The 25965-nt window shown below is 36.5% G+C and overlaps 1 protein-coding gene and 1 pseudogene across 1 annotated transcript in view; both read left to right on the forward strand.

Moving 5' to 3' along the window:
* Positions 1-4501: 4501 nt before the first annotated feature.
* LOC127172364 (olfactory receptor 56A4-like) lies at positions 4502-12290 on the forward strand (annotated as a pseudogene).
* A 6418-nt stretch (positions 12291-18708) lies between these two features.
* Positions 18709-25965, forward strand: part of cabp1b (calcium binding protein 1b) — a 42946-nt gene continuing 35689 nt past the window's right edge. Inside the window, exon 1 of the mRNA XM_051121732.1 lies at positions 18709-20053. Coding sequence (XP_050977689.1) covers positions 19490-20053 — 564 coding nt within the window. The 5' untranslated portion in view covers positions 18709-19489. The remainder of the gene's footprint in view (positions 20054-25965) is intronic.

Below are 25965 nucleotides of genomic sequence, written 5' to 3' on the forward strand. Positions count from 1 at the left end.
AGCCCCTGGAATGTGAATTTTACCAGGGGAACCCTACCAAAAAACTTGGATTTTAACCCATAGAATGTGATTTTTAACAGGAGAACCCCCTCGAAACACAATTGGGCTGGTTTTGAGTAGAAATTGGATAGGTTTTGTTGTGAAAACCTGGCAACCCTGCTATATAGTCAAAAATGGTTCTAGATAAAAGAATCTTTATTTTGAGTGAAGCTTCATTATTTCACAGTTGTAAAGGAAATGCAAAAGTATTTAAAGCATCACTGCATAGATGTTTTTTTTTAAAGAAGACAAATAAAAAGAACTTTAGGCATTAGGCTGTAAAGTTATTTTTGGCTCTAACTGGAACCTATTTAGATTGAAAACAACTGTGTGTTGTTATGTGGAGAATGAAAGTGAAGCATTTGTTTTGTCCTTGTACTGAAGCAATTGTTTTGATTCTTACCACTCTGCAGCTGTCACATATGTGCATGTTCCCATGAAAAGACAAAGATATCTGAGAAACAGTTAAATGGAGGGTAAAGGGTATTAGAAAGATATGGGTTCGGATATGTGACAATTATGTTGGTTTAGATAGATACTTTGGTTGGCACTGTTAATATCAGACAGCCAACAGGCCATTATAAGTTTGTTTAATATTTAAAACCAAAATTATTCTTTTAACAGGTATGACTTAAAACTATGAGGAAATGTTTCTTGGGTAATCCAACATCGGGCTGTAGAAAACTAACCATAAAAAGACATGTCCAGTTTTCCCAACCACTTAACCTAATTAGTAGTTGTGTAAACAGCACCTGGAAAGCCCCAAAGTGTGTTTTGTAAATTGTGTTGAAGATAACAGTAATTATTAGAATGATAAATATGATGGCTGATCTGATGATGAGTGATTTTCTGTATAGCCAGTTTGAAGATGAAGATAAGAGATACGGCGACTGTTGAAATAGACACTTTCAAGTGAAACCAAAGCAAAGAGTTGGCTAGAGAAACAGTTTCTTCATGATCAAAATGTTTCGCAATTTCCAGCAAATGCATTACTGATCTGAACCTCATTTGAAAATCGAACAATCTGTTAACAGTGCCACATTGGCAAACAAATAACTTGCGGAACGGCAGCTTAAACCAAAATACTGTGTCATCGTTTACTCACCCTCTTGAATTTCCAAACCCGTATGACTTTGTTTCTTCTGTGGAACATGAATGGAAATGTTTTTTATACAATGGTGTTGCAAAATATCAAGTTTGTTATGACATAAGGGTGAGTAAATAGGTACTGTTCAGTACTGAAATTGCACAGCTCTTTGAGAGCTTCATTTTATCAAGCTTAAGTTAATCAGAGAGTGCATAGTTTGCAGTCAAAACCAACAACGCCTGATCCAAATCCTTTTCATTTTTGTTCATGATAAACTCTCATCTTCAACACAAGCCCTGACAAATCAAATGTCAAAGCAAAGCAGAGAATGAAAGAGAAATGCAGGCATAGGAATTCAACATATCTATTCACAAAAATACAGCTGATCCTGGAATTGCAACTTTGAGCTGACAGCAAACAACCTCCTTAGCACAAATAAAGAAGCTTAAATTCAGGGAGCTAGTTGAGGAAGATAAAGACATTTTATTTTGAAATGCTGAGTTTGAGTCTCACATACAATATGAGCACAATGAGAGAGTTACTCTTACGGACAGAAGAGGGCAGTGGTGGTCAGGTAGTTTCTCATTGATGAAAATGACACATGCAGTCATTTATGACTTACCATTTGACTATTTTCTCATCGTTTACTTACTCTCATGTTGTTTCTTTCTTCTGTGCAACAAAAAAGAGGATATTTTGAAGAATTTCCACTTTCAAAAAATACAATTGAAGTCAATGGGGAGCAAGTTTTGGTTAGTAACATTTTTCAAAATATCAGCAGATGAAAGAAATGCATACAGCTTTGAAATGAAATGAGGGTGAGTAAATGATGACAGAAGGGAGTTTGCAAATGAGATATTGATTTAAAACAACAGTTAAATAAACAAGAAGTTAATATTAAAGGAGAAGTCCACTTCCAGAACAAAAATTGACAGATAATGTACTCATCCCCTTGTCATCCAAAATGTTCATGTCTTTCTTTCTTCAGCCATAAAGAAATATATATATTTTTTTGAGGGGAACATTTGAGTATTTTTCTCCATATAATGGACTGGTACGGTGCCCCAATTTTGAACTTCTAAAATGCAGTTTAAGTGCGGCTTCAAACGATCCCAAATGCGGTTGTAAACAATCCCACCCGAGGAAGAAGAGTCTTATCGCATAACAATCGGTTATTTTTATTAAAAAAATACAATTTAAATACTTTTAATCTCAAATGCTCGTCTTGTCTTACTCTCCTTGAACTCTGTGTATTCTGACTCAAGACAGTTAGGGTATGTCTAAAAACTCCAATCGTATTTTCTCCCTCAACTTAAAAAATCATTTCAAAATCATTCTACATCGCTGCAGGACATTGCAAAGTGAACATGCAAAGAAGATCAAACACCCTCAACAAAAAAGGTAAAACAGTGATATAAGATAATTTTGAAGTTGAGGGAGAACATGAGATAGGAGTTTTTCGACATACCCTAAGTGTCATGAACTGGAAAAAAACAGTTCAGGCAGAGCAAGACAAGATGAGTGTTTTACATTAAAAAGTATATAAATTGTCATTTCTTTATGAAAATCACCGATCGTTTTGCTAGATAAGACCCTTCTTCCTTGGCTGGGATCATTTACAAGTGCATTTGGGATCGTTTTTAAGCCGCATTTAAACTGCATTTAGGAAGTTCAAAATCGGGGCAACATGTTTCCCTCAAAAAAACATAATTTCTTTATGGCGGAAGAAAGAAAGACATGAACATCTTGGATGACAAGGGAGTGAGCACATTATCTGTCAATTTTGGGAAGTGGACTTCTCCTTTAATACAGTGCATATACATTACCAGTCAAAAGTTTTTGGACAGTAAGATTTTCAGTGTTTTTTGAAGTCTCTTCTGCTCATTTTTTTTCTATTTAAAATAGCTGTTTTTTATTTGAATATATTTTAAAATGTAATTTATTCCTGTGATCAAAGCTAAATTTTTAGCATCATTACTCCAGTCTTCAGTGTCACGTGATCCTTCAGAAATCAGTGCTGATTTGCTGTTCAAGAAACATTTTTTTAAATTATTATTATTATTGTCAATATTTAAAACAGTTGAGTATTTTTTTTTCAGGATTTTTTGATGAATAGAAAGATCCAAAGATCAGCATTTATCTGAAATAAAAAGCTTGGAGTCAGTATTTTTATTTATTTATTCATTTTTTTAACAGGGGGCAAAAATTATAGAAATGAATACTTTTATTTAGCAAGGATGCTTTAAATTGATCAAAAGTGATTATAAAGACAATGTTTTGTAATGTTACAAAAGATTTCTATTTCAGATGAACTTTCTGAACTTTCTATTCATCAAAGAAACCTGAAAAAAATCTGCTCAACATAATAATAATAATGTTTTTTTAACAGGAAATCAGAGTATTTGAATGATTTCTGAAGAATCATGTGACTGGAATAATGATGCTAAAATTCAGCTTTGAAATCACAGGAAAAAGTTAAAATATACTAAAATAAAAAATGTATTTTAAATATTTAAAAACTTTGTTTTTGTTGTATTTTGGATCAAATAAATGTTGGCTTGGTGAGCAGAAGAGACATAAAAAAACACATTAAAAACCTACTGTTTAAAAACTTTTGGCTGGTAGTGTATACAGTGCTGCTTGAAAAATTGTGAACCCTTTAAAATGTGCTATATTTCTGCATAAATATATGCCAAAACTTCATCAAATTGTCACACAAATCCTGAAAGCAGACAAAGAGAATCCAAACAAAACTTGTAAGTGTTGATCAGTCCTGCACAATGGCTTGTATGAATTTTAGCCCATTTCTCAGTACAATACTGCTTCAGTTCTGTCATGCTGGTGGATTTCCCTCTTATAAACTTGCTTCAGGTCCTTCCAAAACATTTCAATTGGATTAAGGTCCAGACTTTGACTTGGCTGTTCCAAAACATTAACTTTGTTCTTCTTTAACCATTCTTTAGCCAATTGACTTGTGCGCTTGGGGTCATTGTCTTGTTGCATGACCCACTTTCTCTTGAGACTTAGTCCACAGACAGATGTCCTGACATTTTCCTTTAGAATTTGCTGGTGTAATTTAGAATTCATTGTACCATCAATGATGGCAAGCCGTCCTGGCACAGATGCAGCAAAACAGGCCCAAACAATGATATTACCACCACCATTTTAATAGATCTGATAACGTTCTTATGCTGGAATGCAGTGTTTTTTCATCTCTCCAAACATGACGCTTCTCATTTAAAACAAAAAAATAGTTCTATTTTGGTCTCATCCATCCACCAATTATTTCTTCTGTAGTCCTCTGGCTTGTCCACATGAGCTTTAGCAAACTGCAGACAGCAGTGGCTTTTTTCCTGCAACCCTGCCATGCACACCATGGTTGTGCAGCGTTCTTCTGATGGTGGAGGCATGCACATTAACATTAGCCAATGTGAGAAAGACCTTTAGGTGCTTAGAAGTTACTCTGGGGTCCTTTGCAACCTCATGGACTATTACACAACTTGCTTTTTGTTGGTGGACGCTCCTGGGGATGGTTTCTTAACATAATTCATTAAAGTTATATATGTAAACTACATTGCTAATGCCAGAATAACATAGTTCTAATTGTAGGACTCGTTGTGACAACTGCACGTAAATTAAAATAGTTTTCAAGAGGAGCAGCCGCCACACGCTGCAAATTAATCTGATCGAAATTGCAATGATTGATATAGGTGATAACCATAGCAATAGACGGGACAAAAATATGAAATGTCAAAATAGACTATTAAGGCTAAAGCACATTCTCTAATTTCACAAGCATCCTTAGTGATTTGATTCTGGAACCGGGCCTGTGCTGATTAGAGGTAGAAGTGATAATTCACATAATGACCGGTTTAATGTGGCAAATGTGGTCCAGTTTTACTCAAACTTTACTGTGACTGCACTATAGGTATTACTAGCACAGAAGTGTATGTTATGATTTTTTTTGTTAGCTGGGTTTTTAGGTTGTTAACTGACCGAAATCACAAGAGATATTTTGCCTGTTTTATGGTCTGTCTGAAACTTGAAATCTAGCTCTTGTATTCATTAGTTTGACATAATTCATTGTTGTGTAAAGATGCATTTGTATAGAACCTAATAAAATGAGGGTGCACTAGCAGTTCAGTGGTGTCGGGTATCACGTTCACATCATTTGCTCTAATGGTTAAACCATGAGGGGATTTGCTCCCTAATTGCTTGAGTGCAAACCGATGCCTGCAACAGCACCCTGATATGGGCCATTGATGAAAATCTGATATCTCTCTCCTCTCTCGTTCTCCTTCAGACTCGCACACAACTACACACGGGTCATGCCATATGTACCACATGTGCTCTTTAAAAAGCAACATGGCCTAGTTCGTCCTCGCTGTAAATAAACTGACCTCACCTTCAGCGCAGCATTCACCCTTAGGTAACACACAACATGAGAATGAATCCATCTGCTCCAAACTCACTTCCATTCATGATGGATGTATTTTAATGTGAGAAAGTGAGAAAGGTAAATTCACTGTTTGGATCACTAGTCTTTGAAACATATTCTGTCTGAGAAAAGTTCTCTGATGAATAGTCTTAATTTACACTCTGTGGTGTTTAAAATGATTTTGTAAAGTAAATGCAGCAGAAATTATTTTCAGTAAGTGAGTTCAAGGAAGTTAAGGATATTTGTAGTCAGTTTGAAGCATGTTAGAAACAAAGCTCTAAATTAAAAGTATATATAACTGAAAAAAAAAATTCTTTTTTGCATGGCCTTTTTTGAGCCTGCTTCTATTATATTGTCAGTTCTTGTCAGTACTTTGGACAAATCAATTGGTTAAGCAAATTTATTTGTTAGGGGTTCAAGCGCATAGCGCTGGAACCCTATTGTAATTGTTAGACTGGTCACGGATCAGCGATCTCCATGTAAAACTGATTGTGCAGACCAAACTGTAAGTCATAGAGACTTAAAACTTGGAGGGATCGTAGTACTCACACCGTCTACATTGTGACCAAGGCTCGCCCCAATTGGCCTGACGGGGGCACTACAGCGATCAAAAGTACAAAATCATTCATAACTCCTAAACCGTCAGTCGCAGGCTCAATTGTCTTATGTTATTGGAATCCTTGGCTCACGCCAGATCATAATCATGAGCCATGAGAAATTTTCAGGTATTTCGCATTCTTTGAAAAAGCTACTTTTGTGAACTAGACCAAACCAGTGTAGAAAGATTCCCTGAAGAGTAAATACCAATAATTAGCTATAAAATTTTTAACTTTTGACTCACTGTTGCAAAGGGGCGCCAAAACTTTCGGAAGGGGCAAGGCCACTTTTATGAAAAAAGTTTATAACCCCTGAATGGAATGAGATATCTCTGCCGAACTTAGACTTAAACTAACACTCAAACTAAAAGCTCAGTCTGAGGCGACATGAAAAAAATCTCAGAGCTTGACCACTTTGTGGCGTGTTGGTGTGTACGGTTTTGGTCCAAAGTGCCACAAGTGTTTAAAACGACAATTGCGTATCTCAAAAACATGGCTGCCACTGGCCGATGAATTTTATGCACCTGTTAGGCAAGGTTAATGGAGGCCGATCGGAACAAAACTCGGTGGGCCTGTTTGACTCACAGCCCCAAGAAAGAAAATTTGAACGAAATCGGCCAGTGGAGGGCGATATCACATTTTTCAAGGGATTGTACGTTGCGTGGTTTATCGCACATATGCACAATATTCCTATCATACGATAGAACTCCTCATTCTGGACAACTTTGCCTCCAGAACCACTGCTCAAATCGTTTGTTAAATGATTAAGAAGATGTAAAAAACCTACTTTTGCAAACTAGCTCAATCTGGGAAAAAACACTGCAGTACAATTCTCTGGACTCTCTCAATAATTATTACAACAAAAAAAATTTAAATTTACCGTTTGGGAAGCTATAACGGGGTTGGTTAGAAAAGGGGCCTGTCCAAATTTACCCAAAATCCTATAAAGCCTAAAGGAAAACTCAAAACTTCACAAAACCTGCTGAGCACATGCGACAAGAGATTCTAAACAAGCATGCAAAGTTTGGACTGGACCACAAAGAGGATTGGACCACAGCTGGCACTATAACTGTTAAAAAAAAAACATAATAAATTATCTGGATTTGCCAAAAATGCTTTTTTAAATTATTGATTTAGGTGGTTACAAGCTTGCTAAATAATGTCGTTTTTCATGTGTGCTTAAATGCCTTAAAGCACTTGAACCCCGGTTATCGCTGCTTCCAGCAATATTATATTTGTTATATTTATATTGATTTATAACTCCAGAGTATTGATTCCAAAGTATAAAACCTTAGAATTAGTTTATTTGGGTACATTTCAACAACATAACAATAAATAAAATCTAAATAAAATGAAATTAAGCTAAATAAAATCTACTTAAAAGAATTAGGGTTAAAATAAAAATGTCTTGATCATTGATTCACCCCCATGTCATCCATGTTTTTCTTTCTGTAGTCAAAGAGTTTTTGAGTAGAACATATTTCTCCATATAGTGGACTTTAATGGTGCCCAACAGATTGAAAGTACAATTTGCAGTTTCAATGGGAATAAGGGCCTTGTGAAATGATTGGTCATTTTATAAATATATATATATACTTTTTAACAACAAATGCTTGTCTCTGCGATGCGCATCTGTGACTTCACGCATTAGGTAATCATGTTAGAAAAGTCACACACTGTTAGTTCTCCGTCTGTGTATTTCATTATAAAAAGGTAGGGTAGGATAAAAACGGCATCTAATTTTCTCCTCCAACTTCAAAATCGTCCGACGACATTGTGTTCGTGTGTAATTACGTAATGTGGGAGGTCAAGCTAGTGCAAGATAAACATTTGTGGCTGAAAAGTATATATATATATATATATTTTTTTTTGTTACCAATTGTTACCAATATATTACCAATTGTTTTGCTAGATAAGACCCTTACTCTTTGGCTGGGATCGTGTAGAGCTCTTTGAAACTGCATTAAAACTGCAGTTTGGACCTTCAACCCATTGGCTCCCATTGAAGTCCACTATATGGAGAAAAATGCTGGAATGTTTTCCTCAAAAACCTAAGTTTATTTTCTACTATTTTTTAATTTTACTGATTGTTTTGTCTTTTTTGAAGCTTGAAACCCAGACTGCATTCTACATTGTAATTGCATGGAAAAGCGTCAGCGGTTTTCAGAGCGTTTTGCTCAAGTCAAAAGAAAGGCGGTCAAAAGAAAAGGTTTGAGATGCACTGAGGGTGAGTAAATGATGACAGAATCATTTTGGGGAGGGTGAACTATACCTTCAATTCTTAAATGCAAAAAAGTAGCACTTTTTAGGCCATTGCTGTTGAACATCCATTATGTCGACGTTGAGCTCCAAGCTCATTAGGATCCTTTGCCTGCTAGAGTTAGCACATTAAACCCAAATTGATTAATTGAAAATGAGAACCCACAGGGAGGTTTCACAAGTGCTGTATGAGTGGCTTCCATCGTTGTGCTTCCATAAATAGGCTTTATAATTATTCCATCCCCTTTGCGTCATGCAAAACCCCCACCCTGCATTCCCAGCAACAACCCTTCAGAACACGTTATGCTTTTTTGCATTTGCGTTTATTATGCCTTTTTCATTACCTTTAAAACGAAACAGTACTGGATTCGTTTTGGCTACTGCATCAGCCTGTGTCTTTCTCATTAGGGGACACGTGCATTCAAACTTTTCAGCCTTGCTTGTTTTTAAGGAGGGGGATTACATAGAGACATAATGCACTAGGGGGCAGAACGTCGAATTAAAAAACACATAAGCCAAGTGCACATCTCTCCTCCACTCAAGCGTGAATGGTTTCCAAAAGTATCTTCATTCCACTGAGTCAGCCCTGCAAACACAGTGACAGGGTAAAGATAAATAAATGAGATAAGGGGAAAAGTGTTTTAAAATGCATTGCAGTCTAATTTGCCTGGAACTCACAAACAGAGCATGTGAGTTCACATCTGACTAATTAACCCTTGTCAGAAAATTTTAAATTTAATGGACTCATGATTTAATTTTTTAATTTTTTTTTGGCCAAATCTTCCCAAATTTTTTGCTCTTTTTTTGTCCTTTAAGATTGATTAATTACTGTTAACTGGTATAAAATAAAATAGGAAAAACTAAACGTAGTCGTAACTTGAAGTACTAATTACTAAAACTGAAATGAATAACACAATTATAGACATATTAAATAAACTCAGCAATAACACAACAAAATTACTAACACTTTTAAAAAATTAACAAAAAACAAAAATATAAAAACAGTACACTCTTAAAATTATGCCATAGAAGAACCTTTTTTTTTAACATCCGAAGAAACTTTTTGTTTCACAAAAGGTTCTTTGTGGCGAAAGACGGTTCTTTAGATTATGAAAAGGTAAGAAAGAGATGGTTCTTTAAAGAACATTTGATTAAATGGTTCTTTGTGGAACAAAAAATGGTTCTTCTATGGCATCGCTGTGAAGCACCTTTATTTTTAAGAGTGTATCTTAGTCGGACTAAAACCCCATTCCACTGGCATTCTGGTTTGCACACACTTATGTTTTATAATGTGTAATTTATGCAACTGGGACATCTTCATTAATATTTTAGAACTTTTATATTCACTAATTTGTTTGTAAAGCTCATTACCCGAGCAACACATTGTGCCATTGTGAAGCTATTTGGCTAATGATGCCTTCATATTTGGCTGAACTTTGTGGCGCTGGTGTGTTTATACAAAAGCAGAAGTGTATAACATTCTGTCCATCAAAAACTCATGGGTATCAAGCTGCTGACTGTTCAATTATTAACCCATCTGATGAATGTTTCAGAACCGGCAAACAGTGCCAATAGACGGGGGTTAATTGAGAGGGTGAGCCGTGGCCAGATAGTTTACTGGCAACATCGTTGCAAATGCAGCATTCTGGTACGTGCTTCGGCTGTAGTTTCTCAGTTGAACACCCTGGAGCGATTTGTTAAGAATTTCTTAACAGTTGCTGAAGTAAACACACTGTGATGGTATTGTAAACCGGAAAGTCTGAAAAATGAGCTGAGGGAATTAAGCCATCAGACACTCTACTGTAAGATGAGCACCTGAAATTTTAGCCTAAATGTTATCAAGTGGAACAAGAAGTACTTTAGTGTCAACTAGTATTTTGACCACAGGCTCATTTACTATGGAACAGCACTGCTATATAAAATGCATTGCATCCTTTTTCCCTGTGACATGTCTCCAATATTACCCAATATCTTTAAATCTTGATGTTACATATTGTGCAAAAGATTTTTGCCTGCGTCATTCTGCCTTTCAAGTTGTTTTTATTCAGCAAAAACAGTCTTTTTCATGTCTTTAAAGAGATCCCCTAAAGACTTTCCCCCTAGAAAGCAGATAAAATTGATTTGTGCTGTGAAATGAGACTTGGGTACATGCGTAATTGCACTAAATTATGCATGGGATATTCTTAGGATTTGACTACTGTACTGTTTTATATAGAGAAACACACAGATATGTAGGTAGACTACTAGTCAAAAGATTTTAAATGTTTTTTAAAGAAGTCTCTTATGCTCATCAAGCCTGCATTCATTTGATCCAAAGTACAGCAAAAAGAGTAAAATTTGGAAATACTTCTATTTAAACATATTTTAAAATGTAATTTATTCCTGTGATTTCAAACTGAATTTTTAGCATCATTACTCCAGTCACATGATCCTTCAGAAATCATTCTGATATTCTGATTTGCTGCTCAAAAAACATTTATTATTATTATTATGTTGAAAACAGCTGAGTAGAATTTTTTTTTTTGTTTGTTCTTTGAGGAATATAAAGTTTAGATAAACAGCATTTATCTGAAATAGAAATATTTTGTAACATTATAAATGTCTTTGTCACTTTTGATCAATTTAAATAGTCCTTGCTAATTAAGAGTGTTAATTTCTATAATTTCTTTTCCAAAAAAAAAAAAAAAAAAAAAAAAAAAAAAAAATTATACTCACTGCAAACTTCTAAATGATATAGTGTATAATGTTACAAAAGGTTCTAATTTCAGATAAATGCTGATATTTGGATCTTTCTATTCATCAAAGTATCCTGAAAAAAATTTACTCAACTGTTTTAAATATTGATAATAATAATAATAATAATAACTAGATAAAAGTTGGCTTGAGAAAGCCGGACCAGAAAATTTGAAAATGTTTAAAAAGTTTTGAGTTTGGATGGTTTTCAGTCTGAAACTTCTGTTTGAAGTTTAAAGTAGTTTTAAAAGGTTACAGTTTGAATGCAGTCTGTCAGATAGATTTTTTTTTATCAGTGACTTTTCTAATATTCCACATGCAAGATACTATTATGTTTTCCTCTCTTTAGTGTATGTTGTGACTGTTTTGGGGAATTCATTTATCATGTGTATCATATATTTGGCCCGCAAGCTTCACACATCTGGCGCTGTTAGACATGTTTTTATTTGACCATCAGGTTGTTTCATATGAAGCGTGTTTACCAAATATGTTTTTTGTATATCATTTCTTGAATCTGCAATCTTTGACACTACTTGTTTTGCTTATGACAGACTGGTTGCTATTTGTTTTCCTTTACGGTATCATGCCATTGTAACCAAGCCAGCCATGTTTCTGATCATAGGGGTGATGTAGATTGTATCTATAACAGCTTTTTTCTGTACTTGTAGGTTTGGTGAATAGAATGTCTTTTTGCAGGTCTAATGTAGTTAATAGTTATTTTTGTGATTATGCCCCAATCTGTGGACTAGCTTGTAATGATATTTCCATAAATATTTTGATGGGTAAAATTTCCTATGGTCTCCTGATTTGCACACCACTCATATTGATCGTCATCTCATATTTCAGCATTTCTGTGGCTCTGCTTAAGATTGCTCATGGTGCTGATCGGATCAAGGCCATAAAGACCTGTACCTCACATCTTATATTGCTGGCAATGTTTTATCTCCCAATTTTATGCAATGTTGTTGCATCTGTAACAACACCTTTGCATCCAAATATCCAGATAATTAACAACTCTCTGGCACAGACAATACCACCTATGCTGAATCCCATCATATACACTCTAAAAACAGAGGAGGTCATGCAATCGATAAAAGAACTGTACAAACGCAGCAAAGTGAATTCAACCAAAGGATAGATAAATAGATAGATAAATAGATAGATAGATGACGTTGTTATGATTCTAACATTATTAGCAAGTTACTAGCATGTTTTTAACATGATTAGAAAGTTACTAGCATGTTGCTAGTCTGTTTCTAGCATGATTTGCATATTGTTAGCATGTTTTTAGCATAATTAGCAAGTTGTTAGCGTGTTGCTAGCATGTTTCTAGCATGATTAGCAAGTTGCTACCATGTTTCCAGCATGATTAGCAAGTTGCTAGCATGTTTCTAGCATGATTAGCAAGTTGCTTGCATGATTACTAAGTTGTTAGCATGTTCTTTTTAACTTTCTATTCATCAAAAAATCCTAAAAAATGTATCAAGTTTTCCACAAAATATTTAAACATCACAACTGTTTTTAAAATTGATAAGAAATGTTTCTTGAACAGCAAATCAGCCTATTAGGTGGATCATGTGAAACTGAAGTAATGGCTGTTAAAATGTAGCTTTGCCATAACAGGAATAAATTACATTTTAAAATACATTTAAATAAAAAACAAAACTGTATTTTTGATCAAATAAACTCAGCATTGGTGAGCATAAGACACTTCCACCAACCTCAAATTTTAAATAGTAATATACCTGTGCAGCTACAAAAAAAAAACAAAAAAACTAAAGTGCAGATTTTTGCACTTCCTAAAGAAAAAAAAAAGTGCTTTTTCCAAAGCTGAGTTGCTCTGGGTGACTTTCAGGTTGTACTATTTACTGTTGTTGTCTTTTAGATGGAAATTTACTGGACCAAATAAAAAAATCACAAGCCTACAGTGGAGATGTCACATTTATGTCTGTTTATGTCTTTTGGTTTCTCCCATTGTCTCCCCCCGTCGATCTGTCAGTTTTGGTTTAACCCAAATTACCGTCATCCCCTACACCTGTGTTTGTAATTAGTCTCTCCCTTTATAAGTCTGCTTGTGTTTTGAGTTTGCTGTCAGTCCTTAACGTTATTTCAATGTGTGTGGATGTATCGTTGTGTTCCTGCCTGTAGATTTATATTAAATTGTTTGTTTGTATTGTATCTTGTCTCTCATCTCGTCTGTCCAGCACTACACTCGTAACAGAAGGACCGACCGAAACAGTTTATCCCCGGCATTTCCCTGCTTTATTTTTCCGTTTTTTTTCTCAGTGTTTATTTTTTTTTGTTATTTTGTTATGGATAACCCCGCCGTCCTCCTCCTTCTCCTGGAGCAGGGGAATCACTCTCTCGTGGACCACACTAAAGACCTGTTATGATCAACCTGCCTGTATGGAATTCCCACCCACCCTCCCTCTTCTGCCTATGTCAACGTCTGTATGGTCACCGCTGTTCCCTGACAGCCCCTCTGCTCACCCTCAGCCCACCACCTGTGCAGTGGGCTCGCCGCAGGTCTGCCAGCTTCCATCGGCGTCAGGGCTGGAGGATCCCTCATCTCCGCCTCCAGCCTCAGAGTCCAGAACTCCGCCTCGGACCTCCGACCCTGCGGCTCCACCACGGCTCTCAGCGCCCTCGTCTCCATCGTCGCCCATCGGTCCACCAGCTCCACCGGGCTCCCTCGTCTTTCCGGCTCCGCCCTGGTCGGTCGTCGTTCCTCCGTCACCTCAGGACTCTGTTCCTCCGGCTGCGCCTCGTCACTCCGTCCCACCGGCTCCTAAGGACTCCTCCCTCCCTCCGGCACAGCCTCCATCCTCTGTCGCTCCGGCTCCGCCGCGGACCTCGGGATCTCTGCCTACGCCTTGGTCGCCAGAGCCTAGGGCTCCGCCTTGGCCCTCCGGATCCTCGGTGTCGCCCTGGATCTTCGGCTCTCCGTCTCCGCCTCGGGCTCCTCCGCCAGCGGCTCCGCCTCCGTCGGTCGGCCCCCTGGAGTCGTCAGCCTTTCCTCCACCATGGCTCCTCCCTCCGTCGGCTCCACCGTGGGTCGTCATCATGGCTGCGGTCTGGGTCTTCCTCTGTTTCTCCTGCTCCGGGTCCCTCCTGTTTCCTCCTTGGCTCCTTCCACCTTCGTCACCCCCCTGGACTATGTTATGTTTATTTGAACTGTCTGTCCGGCCATGGCCTCCTGAACTGCCCACCTACTCTCTTGTTTTTTTTTTTCTTGTATGTTGTACGGCGCGAGACGCGCCTATTCGGAGGGGGGCGTAATGTCACATTTATGTTTGTTTATGTCTTTTGGTTTCTCCCATTGTCTCCCCCCGTCGATCTGTCCATTTTGGTTTAACCCAAATTACCGTCATCCCCTACACCTGTGTTTGTAATTAGTCTCTCCCTTTATAAGTCTGCTTGTGTTTTGAGTTTGCTGTTATTTGAAAGTGTGTGGATGTCTCGTTGTGTTCCTGCCTGTTCCTGCCTGAAGGTTTATATTGAATTGTTTGTTTGTATTGTCTCTCGTCTCTCGTCTCGTCCGTCCAGCACTACACTCGTAACAGGAGAATAAAAAAAATAATTAAAACACAATCTATAATTTCAAGGTCACTGCTTAGTCCTACAGTATGTGTATATTATCCTAACAGGAGTAGAAAGGCAGTTTTTAAAGCATATTTCCTAAATTAATTGTATTCTGAAGCACAGTATAAAAAAACTTAAATGAGATATTTGAAAAAGGACTCTGATCAAAATTAGAGAACACATGTTAATCTGGCACCTGGTGCTAATTTCCTTAATTATGTGACAAACCCTATTTAACTGGCAGCATTCCTCCCATTTTCACTGAGATTGCAAAATGGTGGGCTGCTCTATGAAAAAGAAACCCTGCAACCTGACTCCAGATGAAGGCCAAAGGGATGGCACTCTCAACCATTAAAAGAGAAGCTGGTTATTCCAAATCTGTAATTTCTTGAATATTGCAATTTTACAATGACACTAATTCATTCAAGTCCCCCAAAAAGCCTGGTCGTCCACATAAAACAAAAGCACATGAATACAGGATAATGCAGAGACTCTCAATGGCGAATCGGTTCAGCACTGCAGCTGGAATAGCTCAACAGTTCAGTGCTGAACAGAGTAAGGACCGGTCTCTGCATTTTTAAAAGGAGTCAGACTGAAAGACACTCTGCAGTGACCAAGCCTCACCTTTGCTGAGGAACATGTTGTGTGGACAGAGGACACCTGGTCCAAAGTTCACTTTAGTGATGACAGCAAGTTTAATTTATTTAAGACTGGTCAAACTGAGGAAAGACTGAAGCCAAGTGCGTAAAGAACTCAGTGAAAGGTGGAGATGGAAGTGTCATGGTTCGCAGGATGTTTTCTGCAGCAGGAATTGGGCCTCTTACACAGTTACATGGCAGGGTGAATGCATCCTGTGAGCATCTCCCAATCAGCCTGCAATTTTAATGCTAGACAATGCCCCCGTCACACTTTAAAACAAATAAAGCGGTTCCTTGAAGCTAAGAAAATTATCTTGATCTAAACTCTATTGAAAATCACTGGACTTCTCCTTTAGCAATATTTCAGAAAAAAATCAAGTGTTTATAGTGGCAAGCCACATGATTTAAAGTATTCTACATTTTGTCTGTGTTTCAAGAAAAGCCCAAAGTTTAATACTTTAGGGTCAAAGATTTGTTCAAAACCTCTTGCAAACACCTGATTGTCATATAAAGCACCTACCTAAACCACATTTGATAAGTGTGATAATGTAGCATATGAAACTAAGTCTGTTTTTCTGTTTATTGGAGTGTGAGATGAAAACACATCTTGTTTTTTCTCTCTCTCTCTCTTTTGCTCCCTTGAATGCAAATGGGCCAGATTGAACCCTGGGGCTTTAGTGTCCCCTGCTGCAGACAGAGAGGTGGGAGGGGAGTATCTCTTTTAAGAAATTTAAAAAATCATCATTGCTGTTAAAAAAAGTTAAACAACTCAAAATATCCCAAAAGTCAGAGTATGCGTTCTAGGAGTTACCGTGAGGCCAGGGGATCGCGTCAATCAAAAAGCAAGGAGGAAGTAATGCGGGGCAAGAGATGGTGAGATGAAGCGAAAGATTCCATCTTTCCCTGGAGCGAGTGAGACGGAGACACAGATGTCAGTGAACACAAAGTCCCAGGAGACTGTGTTGGGGCAGAAGCTCCACTTTCCAACATCTCACACACATAGTCACACGGAGTGGAATTAAGTTTTTACTCCTTTAATTGCGCCCATAAATAGTGACATAATGCACATAAGTGCCCGAACACCCCGCGTAGCTGCTCTGAGACCGAAGGAATGCAAGCAACCAGATGGGACTTCACGAAGGTCCTGTTTGAACAGGAAACATCTCGTCTGCTTCTAACCAACCTGCATCCATTATATAGCTCACACATGTCTTGCATCTGCATGGAAACAAGTCATTAAATGTGGAAGAAGTTTAAATTATGGATAGATAAGAGTACAGCCACTTCAGATTGACTGCACTGTCCATCAAAGCTCACCGCATGTGACCGTCCTTCAGAAAATAAGCAAGATAAGCAGTTCTGTAGCCGGGACATCAGTTACAAAGGATTCAGAGGAGCAGCATGTTTTGACTCATGAATATTTGGCTCAAAGTTGGCATTCAGAATGCGACTGGAGTTTTTTGGATTGAATCAACAATGCAATTATATTTATGAATGGAATTTTTTTTTTCCAGTTGTATTACTGTGAAGAAATACCTTTTTAGTGTAATCTAAAAAAGTTAAAACAGGTTGTTTTAACATCACTTGTGTTTTGTTGTAATTTTACATCTTTTCATTAATTTGAAAGCAAAACAAATTGTTCAGTATGTTTGTATATTACTATTTAATGCAATTTAATAATTTTCAGTTAGAATTTGTACTGAAAAGCCATTTATAAGCCAGTAAAACTACTTGTATTTTTTATGTTTTTTTTTTTTTGCCAATATCCATGTTTTTCTTCCTGTACGAGTGGAAGAAAGTGGCCATTTGTAAATTTTATGGGTCTGGCTTCTAATGTCATCCGCATCCAGCTATTTTTTGCTGTACAAAACGGCTGGATTTGCTGCTTGATATTGCAAAGTGGTGTGTCTTACCATATTATTTTAATGTATTCTCTTAATTATGAGCACACGGGTTTGTAGTGCAAACAGTTTTACTGTTAACTGCACGTTGTTATTCTTCTCGTTATTTACATTTTTCTTCTGTGTAGAAGTAAGCATATGGGTGAGACTTCTGGTTCATTATCCTTGACTAAAACGAGATGAAGATGAGACGACAATAAGGTCAATAAACTAAGACTATACCAACATGCAATTTTGTTGACGAAAAAGACGAGACTAAAATGTATTCAAAAAATAAGAACATTACCAAAATCAATTGATTTTCGTCAAAAAAAGGAGACAATATTATTGTGGACTGCTGTACATACCTTCACATATGTGGTTGCCAGATAACAAGAGTTCAAATCTTCAAATCGTAGCTTTTCTGTTACAAGGATACATTTTCTGCCTGGTGCTTTGCAATTTTTTGCAATCTGACAACCATGTGCACAAGCTCGCTCTTCGTTGCGTAAACGCTGCCGCTAATGATCTGAAAACTCAGACAAACAAGCTGGAATTTAGGGATTGTGGTTGCTGAATAAATGCACTTACTCAACTAATAGAGAAACACAGGCTATTGCAATTTGGAATTATTGGAATTACTATTAGGAATTTCACTTTTATAATATTTTTTGTTTGTCTTACCAGTTTTCAAAATGTAGACAAAGAGCGTGCATGTCTTTGATATTAATTTATATAATAAATAGCTTATAATAAATCAGTACATTAGATGAAGTAACACAAACCATGTGAGTGAGTCGACATTCTGTTGCTTTGTGCTTACCGCTGAAAGTGCAATACCTGAAATGTAAAAGTAAATTTCCCAAATGACAACAATCATTACGATTATAATTTTCAGCAAAAAATTATTAAATAATTATAATTAATTTTTTTTTTATCAGTTTAATCATTGTGCAGCATGACGAAAATGGGATGAAGATTTCATGGACTAAAACTAGACTAAAATACTTTAGAATGCTGAGACTTTTAGTTGACTAAAGCTTGACTAAAATAAAATAGGATAAGGTTGACTAAATATGATAAAAACTAACAACAGGACTAAAGAGTCAGAAATTTTCTTATGCATTCTTTTTTTCGTATTTGTCATCCCTTCCTATCAAAATGCTTGCTACGGATCCGAAAACGCGGAAAATCGAACCTGATCCAAACTTTTATTATGTTGGACGAAAGTTTCGGAGGCAGTGTGTAAACATGATTGACACAACGTGAGGTTGTATTTATTTTTTATTGTGTGAAAATTTTGTGTGCAAAGACCTTTAGAATTAACACTAAAGAATAACAAAGTGCAATAAAAGTGTTTGCACCACAAACCAGTGTGTTCATAATTAAGATAATACATTAAAATAATATGTTAAGACACAATAATTGGCAATATCAAACAGCAAAATACGTTTTTTTGTACAGCTAAAAATAGCAGGACACAGATGAGACCGGAAGCCGCACCCATAAAATTTACAAATGGCCACGCTGGCGGAAGAAAAAGGTGGAGCTAATGAACTCGCTAAAATAGCAGCTAAAGTCACCCTAAAGAAAAAAAATTCAAATTTCAAAATTATATTCTCACATCAATGTCAGTAAACACCTTGTTTTCTTATTGTGACAGCTGATAACTTACCTCATATGTTATCTGCTATTGGGGCATGTTGTCACACAAGGTCGACCGTGTTTAATGAACAATAATGGAAATGTTCAAGAACATTTTTATACTCAAGGCTTTAACTATGTGAAATATTCACTGATGTAAAAGCCCCCGTTTCCACTAATGAAAAGAAAACTTCCTGTAGAGGCTGAATACAGACAGAACATGCTCGTGTTGTCAGTGTCATGTTTTTCTGTCACTGTATTCAATTCACCTGCGCACAAGTCACGTCACACCATTATTAATATTTTGACGTCCTTTTATTCTTCAATGGTTTCTCGAGGCAGTTTGACGTAACTTTCATCCTGAGAGAGAGAGAGAGGGAGAGAAAGAGCGCGACAGAGAGAGATTCACTTGTTAATGCTGAATTTTGGTGGCAGCGCGCTCAATGGGGTCACGAGGGACCGAACAAAAAGTCCTTCACTCAGCTTTCACCGGAGAGATTCCCACCTGGCCAACGACACGTATAAATAGATTCAGCCTTTTTACTGAGATATCTGACTGAACTGTAGAACTTAACAAGTTTGTGGAGGTCAAAATGAGCTCCTCGCTTCCAAAAAGCGAATCCACCACATCTCTAATCAAAACGAACCGGAGAGTCCGCACGGACCCCGCGAGCCACCGCAACGGGCACCGGCACACGGGAGGCGGCGGCGGTGGCGGCGAGGACTCGTGCTGGACCGATGAGTGCGATGCCACCGCCAGGAGACCCCTGTGCCAACCGAAACACGGACGGAAAGCGGAGAAGGTCCAGAATCATCGCGGTCAGGATGGTTATTATCAGGAGGATGGACCGGAACACCGCAAACCGTCACGACACCACCACCACCATCACACCATTGACCCTCCGGTCCAACTCCATGGGAATCCCCGCACCAGCCGAACTCCCTCGCCGACTTCATCCCTTTCCAAGCGCTCGGAAGAAGCCGCGCTGTTCTTTGAAACGAAGGACAAGCATCAGACGGGCTCGAATCAAAACCTCACCTCCAGTCCACCTCCAGCGCTTCAGCCCGGCACAAGGTGCACCCCCGGCAGAGCGAGCGCGTACAGCGGTGCGCTTGATGCAGACCTCCATCCCATAGTCAAATCAGTTTTTGGACAGGTAGGGTGACTGCTGTGCTATGCTGCTACGTCGTTTAGCTGATTCTTGTATCTAAAGTGACTTACTGTACATTTATGATGCAGTTTATCTGCTCAGGTATATAATAGCAACAGATTACAATCAATATTTGATTAGGCGAGATTTAATTAAGAAGTGAATCATTTAAAATGAGTAAGATGGTTTTAAATTGTTTTATATTATGTGCTTCATCTACATAAGTACATATGTGACCCTGGACCACAAAACCTATCTAAAGTAACAGAGTATATTTGTAGCAATAACTAAAAATACACTGTATTTTTCTTTTATCCCAAAAATCATTAGGATATTAAGTAAAGATCATGTTCCAAGAAGATATTTTGTAAATTTCCTAGCGTAAAAATATCAAAACTTAATTTTTGATTAGTAATATACATTGCCAAGAATTTCATTTGGACAACTTTAAAGGTGATTTTCTCAATGTTTTGATTTTTTTGCACCCTCAGATTCCAAATATTCTTGGGCAAATATATTGTCCTTTTTGTTAACAAACTATCCTACCAGACATCAATGGAAAGCTTATTTATTCAGCTTTCAGATGATGTATAAATCTTAATTTCCAAAAATTTACCCTTATGACTGGTTTTGTGCTCCTGGGTCACATCTAAAGTGTCCATGGACCAGATTTTTACGTTAAAATGTATATCAATAAGGGAAAATGTATATTGTAACACAATGCACTTCAGATTTTCACAATTTTAATCACCTTTCAATAGTTTAGTTCATGACAAATGGTATGACAAATATTATTCTAAAAATGAAAAATTAATATGATTAAATTATTAAAAGAGAAATATATATATATATATATATATATATATATATATATATATACACACACACGGATCAAGTAGATCCGTAAGTAGATCAGTAAGATCTTGTAATGTTTTTAAAGAACATTTAATGTAATTTATTTGATCAACAATACAGAAAAAAGGTAATAAAAAAGTAATATTGCAAAATGTTATTACAATATAACATAATGTTTTTTATTTTCATATACTTTAAAATATAATTTATTCCTGTGATGCAAAGCTGAATTTTCATCAGCTCTTACTCCAGTCTTAAGTGTCACATGATCCTTCAGAAATCATTCTAATATGTTAATTTATTATCAATGTTGAAAACAGTTGTGCTCCTTAATATTTTTTTGGAACCTGTGATACTTTTTTTCAGGATTTTTGATTAATAAAAGGTTAAAAAGAACAGGATTTATTTAAAATAGAAAGGTTTTCTAACAATATACACTACTGTTTAAAAGTTTGGGGTCAGTAAATTTTTATTTTTTCTTTCTTTGAAAGAAATTCATTTTCTTTTATTCACCAAGGATGTGTTAAATTAATAAAAAGTGAAAACAGATTTACATAGTTAGAAAAGATTTATATTTTGAATAAATGCTGTTATTTTTGACTTGTTATTCATCAAAGAATCCTGAAAAAAAGAATCACAGGTTCCAAAAAATATTTGGCAGCACAACTGTTTCCAACATTGATAATTCTAATAATAAATCTGCATATTAGAATGATTTCTGAAGGATCATGTGACACTTAAGTCTGGAGTAACAGCTGATGAAAATTAAGCTCTGCATCACAGGAATAAATTATATTTTAAAGTATATTAAAATAAAAACCATTATTTTATATTGTAATAGCATTTTGCAATATTACAAGTCTTACTGATCCCAAACTTTTGAGCAGCGATTATATATATTATATATATATATATATATATATATATATATATTTAAAAATTCACAATTAAAAACAGTTTTAGCTATCTTTTGTCACACTGCAGTATGGTAACAATCAACTAATCATCTGTGATCAACACAACAATAAATTACTAAACATGACAACAACAACAACAGTGTGAAACAAATTGGCAAACTGTCAAAGCATAATTATTATTTATGGCTTGATGCATGCTGGGAAGAGTGTGTGGGACTGAACTATAAAACTATTGGATTCACACAATAATTTCTTCATTAGGAATAGTTCAGACAGAATGATTATACCCTTCATAAAAGTGTACAATTTGTTCCAAACATGCTTTTATACAGTTAACACAAATTTGGTCACATAATATTGTTACAAATAAAAAAAAAACAACCTGAAACTCAACAGGTGGTCAGTGGAGAATTAAACTGAAATCCGACCAGAGACATTTAGGGCTCTACAAAAATGAAACAAAAATGTAATAAGTTTTAAATCACTTTAGATAAAACTGTCAGCTAAATGATTAATCATTAGTGAATGTTCTCAGTTATAACCTAATGCTCTCCAGCTGAATTATGGTTTATGACACTTTTCAATTTGCATCACAGTGCCTCATAGAAGATGTTTTGAATAACGTGTAACTGGAGAGCATGTGTCTTCGGGATATGATCTCTCTATGATCAGATAATGATGATAAAACTGAATTATGCATGAGGATTTGAAGATTAAAGTGAAGTCTCAGAGACGTGCCAGTTTGGGGTCAGGGTCCACAGACAAAACAAAGCCCGCTGAGGAGTCAAATGCTGGTCAGAGCGCTTGAATTGGCCCTGTGCTGTCAATGTTAAATGACTGATGGATAACTGATATGCATATTATATAGTGAAAGGAGCTGTTGTAGAAATTGTAACCAGGCACGTAATTATATGGTGTAATCTGAGAGTCATTTTTGAATATCTGGTTATTCAGCTGTTAACATATGATATGATTTGAGAACTTTTGAGGCTCTACAGAAATTTGGAGTTTTGTGACTTTTTAGAGTTTTTGCATATACACTTTCATGCAATGCAGCATAAGGGAAAATGTGTAAAATGGTAATTTTTCTGCCAGTTAAAACACAATGCAATGCATAATGTAAAATACAGGTTAAACACCTGTGAAAAATCAAATTGCAAAATTCCTTTATATCAACACAGTGCATTCTTTACTGTAATTTGATGCCACTTTCTCCTGCTGCTTTCAGTCTGTGAAGGACAATAACTAACCATCCTGCTGTTATGCTACAGAAATAACACCTCCAAATTCAGGTTAAAGCTTCAGTAGGTCAAAGACACAGAAAGGCACACATTTGTCTAGCTATCTAAATGAGGACAAACCATAGACTTAAAGTATTTTATATAAAGTTAATTATATTTGCAACAAACTAAAACACAAGCCTCAAGCCTGCACCTAAAAAAAGACCTTCAGCGTTTTTACAAATGCAAACAAATTAACATTGCTTACACACCTGGGTGGTCACACAACCAAACCTCTAAAAGGACATAGTGATGGTAAAAAAATTTGATGGGTGGAAAATAATAATGTTTTTCCACAAACTTTTGCATTCCCTGAAGAAACGTTGCATTTGCTCACAAAACATTTACAGTCTCCCGCAACACTATTGCATCCTCCCAAAACTTTGCATTTGCTCACAAAACTTTTTGTGATGGAAATAACATATATTTCAGTGCTTTTGCGAATGCAATGATGCTGTGAGAGACCGCAAATGTTTTGCAAGTGAATGCATGCAGTTTTTCTCAAGCGAATGCAATAGTTTTGCGAGAGAATGCAAAGTATCTTGGGAGAACACAATACTTTTGCAAGAGAATGCAAAGCATTGAAATTTTTATTTTCTCTTATATTCCTCCTATTATCACCATGCCCCTTTTGGGGCTCCATATGAAGTACAAAATTATAGAAAAAAAAAAACAAGTTGTAGTTTGCCAGTTTTTTATTAATAGCAGTGTTTCTGGCTGGAATATAATTTGTAATTTAAACAATAAATTATTTTGATAATTTTTAGCTCTAAGAATGTTGTGGTTTTGTCAGATTTAGCTAAATTCTAGAGACATTTTTGCATATAAGTGAGGATGCAATGATTTCCGTACTAAGTTGATATTTGCTAAACCAATACCCTAAACCTAACCATCAAACAAACCTGTTTGCATTGTTTTGACCCATTTATGACCATTTCAACTTCGAAGACAAATAGCAATACATCAGATTTCAATTTTGTACGTTTTACTATAGTTGTGAGCACATTTTCAGAAATTATAGCCCAAGCTGAATACACAAGCACACAGAAACCCTTCATCGCTCTGTGTCTGTGCCGGAATGAAATAAACCACTAAAACACATGAATTAAATGAAAGTGAATTTGTTTAATTGGTATGTGAAGAGAAGAGCACTTATCTGGAAAAAGCATTTATAAAGAGCTGAGAGAGTGTGTTTAACTGCACAGTTTCCAAAGCCCATTCAGCAGTATGTCATTATAATCAGTACATTTTCAATCATTATAAATGTAATACAGGTTTTTGAGATCTACACCTGATAACGTCACAAGACGGCTGTTCTGTTCTGTTCTATTCTGTCAGGATCCAGGTTGAGTCGGCCCAAGTTTTGACACTTTTGCTCGGTTTCAAGCGCCTCCCAGGCTTCATTAGTCTTTGGCTGTAAATGTCATGCAGTCATTTTGTCACAGCCCGTCAATGTAAGACTTGCGTAAAAGTTAAAAGCATGCACGTTTCTTGGAAGTACATTCAGCCGTGACACACGATTGCGATGCCGTACAACATGTTCGCGCACGCATGAGCTCAGCTCGCATCCAGAAAAGCCCAGCAAACGGAAACGCTGCTGTATTTATAGTGCCGCCGTGTCTATTTTTTCCTCGTAGTGGATTGATATTCCTCAAATGCTGTGTTTCATATTTCCTTATGTAACATCAAGGCCTGCATACAATCCCTACAGAAATCATTCTCCGCCAGCAGGCGCTAAATATAGCAGCTCAAGACCTGATTAGAGAGGAGAGGGGAAAGCTGTCTTTTGTGCTGGAGTGAAAAATTTCAAATCCATTAGCTACCTGACACGTGGGGTTTGAAACCATGAAACTGAAGAGGAGATTCAAGCGTAGCTCATTGCCCTGTCGAGACTGATCTATAGCCACATAAAGCCACGTCTGTTTGCGGAATACTTTTAAAATGATCCTCAGTGTTTAACCGATTGTTAAGTGTGATTTTAATTTAAAAAAACAAGCAAGCAGAGAGTTATATTTACACTCTTAAGGTTCAGTTCAGCTTCATATCTACTTAAAGGAGAAGTCCACTTCCAAAACAAATATTTACATATACTGTACTCACCCCCTTGTCATCCAAGATGTTTATGTCTTTCTTTCTTCAGTCGTATAGAAATAATGCTTTTTGAGGAAAACATTTCAGCATTTTTCTCCATATAATGGACTGATATGGTGCCCCGATTTTTAATTTCCAAAATGCAGTTTAAATGCGGTCCCAAATGCGGTTGTAAACGATCCCAGCCGAGGAAGAAGGGTCTTATCTAGGAAACCGAGCGACAAGATGAGGGTTTGAGATTAAAAAGTATATAATTGTATTATTTTTATGAAAATAACTGATCTTTTCGCTAGATAAGACCCTTCTTTCTCAGCTGGATCATTTACAACCGCATTTGGGATCGTTTGAAGCAACATTTAAACTGCATTTTGGAAGTTCAAAATCGGGGCACCATATCAGTCCATTATATGGAAAAAAACGCTGAAATGTTTTCCTCAAAAACATAATTTCTTTACGACTGAAGAAAGAAAGACATAAACATTATCTGTACATTATCTGTAAATAATTTTGTTCTGGAAGTGGACTTCTCCTTTAAAGAACGCTTTGGATGTTGAGAATGAAGAAAGGAGGGGTAAAGATCCAAATGCAATGGATGATTTTAGAATTAAAAAAAATCTGTAGGTAGATATGACTCTAAACCAATGCTTCAATCTCTTTCATCAACCTGAAAGTAAGTTTTTTTTATTATTATTATTAAAGTGCAGTTTCTTAATGGAACCCAAATTAGCTTAAAGCAAATTAGCTTAAACTCATCCTCATGTCGTTCCAAACCTGT

This window comes from Labeo rohita, chromosome 10, assembly GCF_022985175.1.
Source record: "Labeo rohita strain BAU-BD-2019 chromosome 10, IGBB_LRoh.1.0, whole genome shotgun sequence".
In the NCBI taxonomy this organism is placed as follows: Eukaryota; Metazoa; Chordata; class Actinopteri; order Cypriniformes; family Cyprinidae; genus Labeo; species Labeo rohita.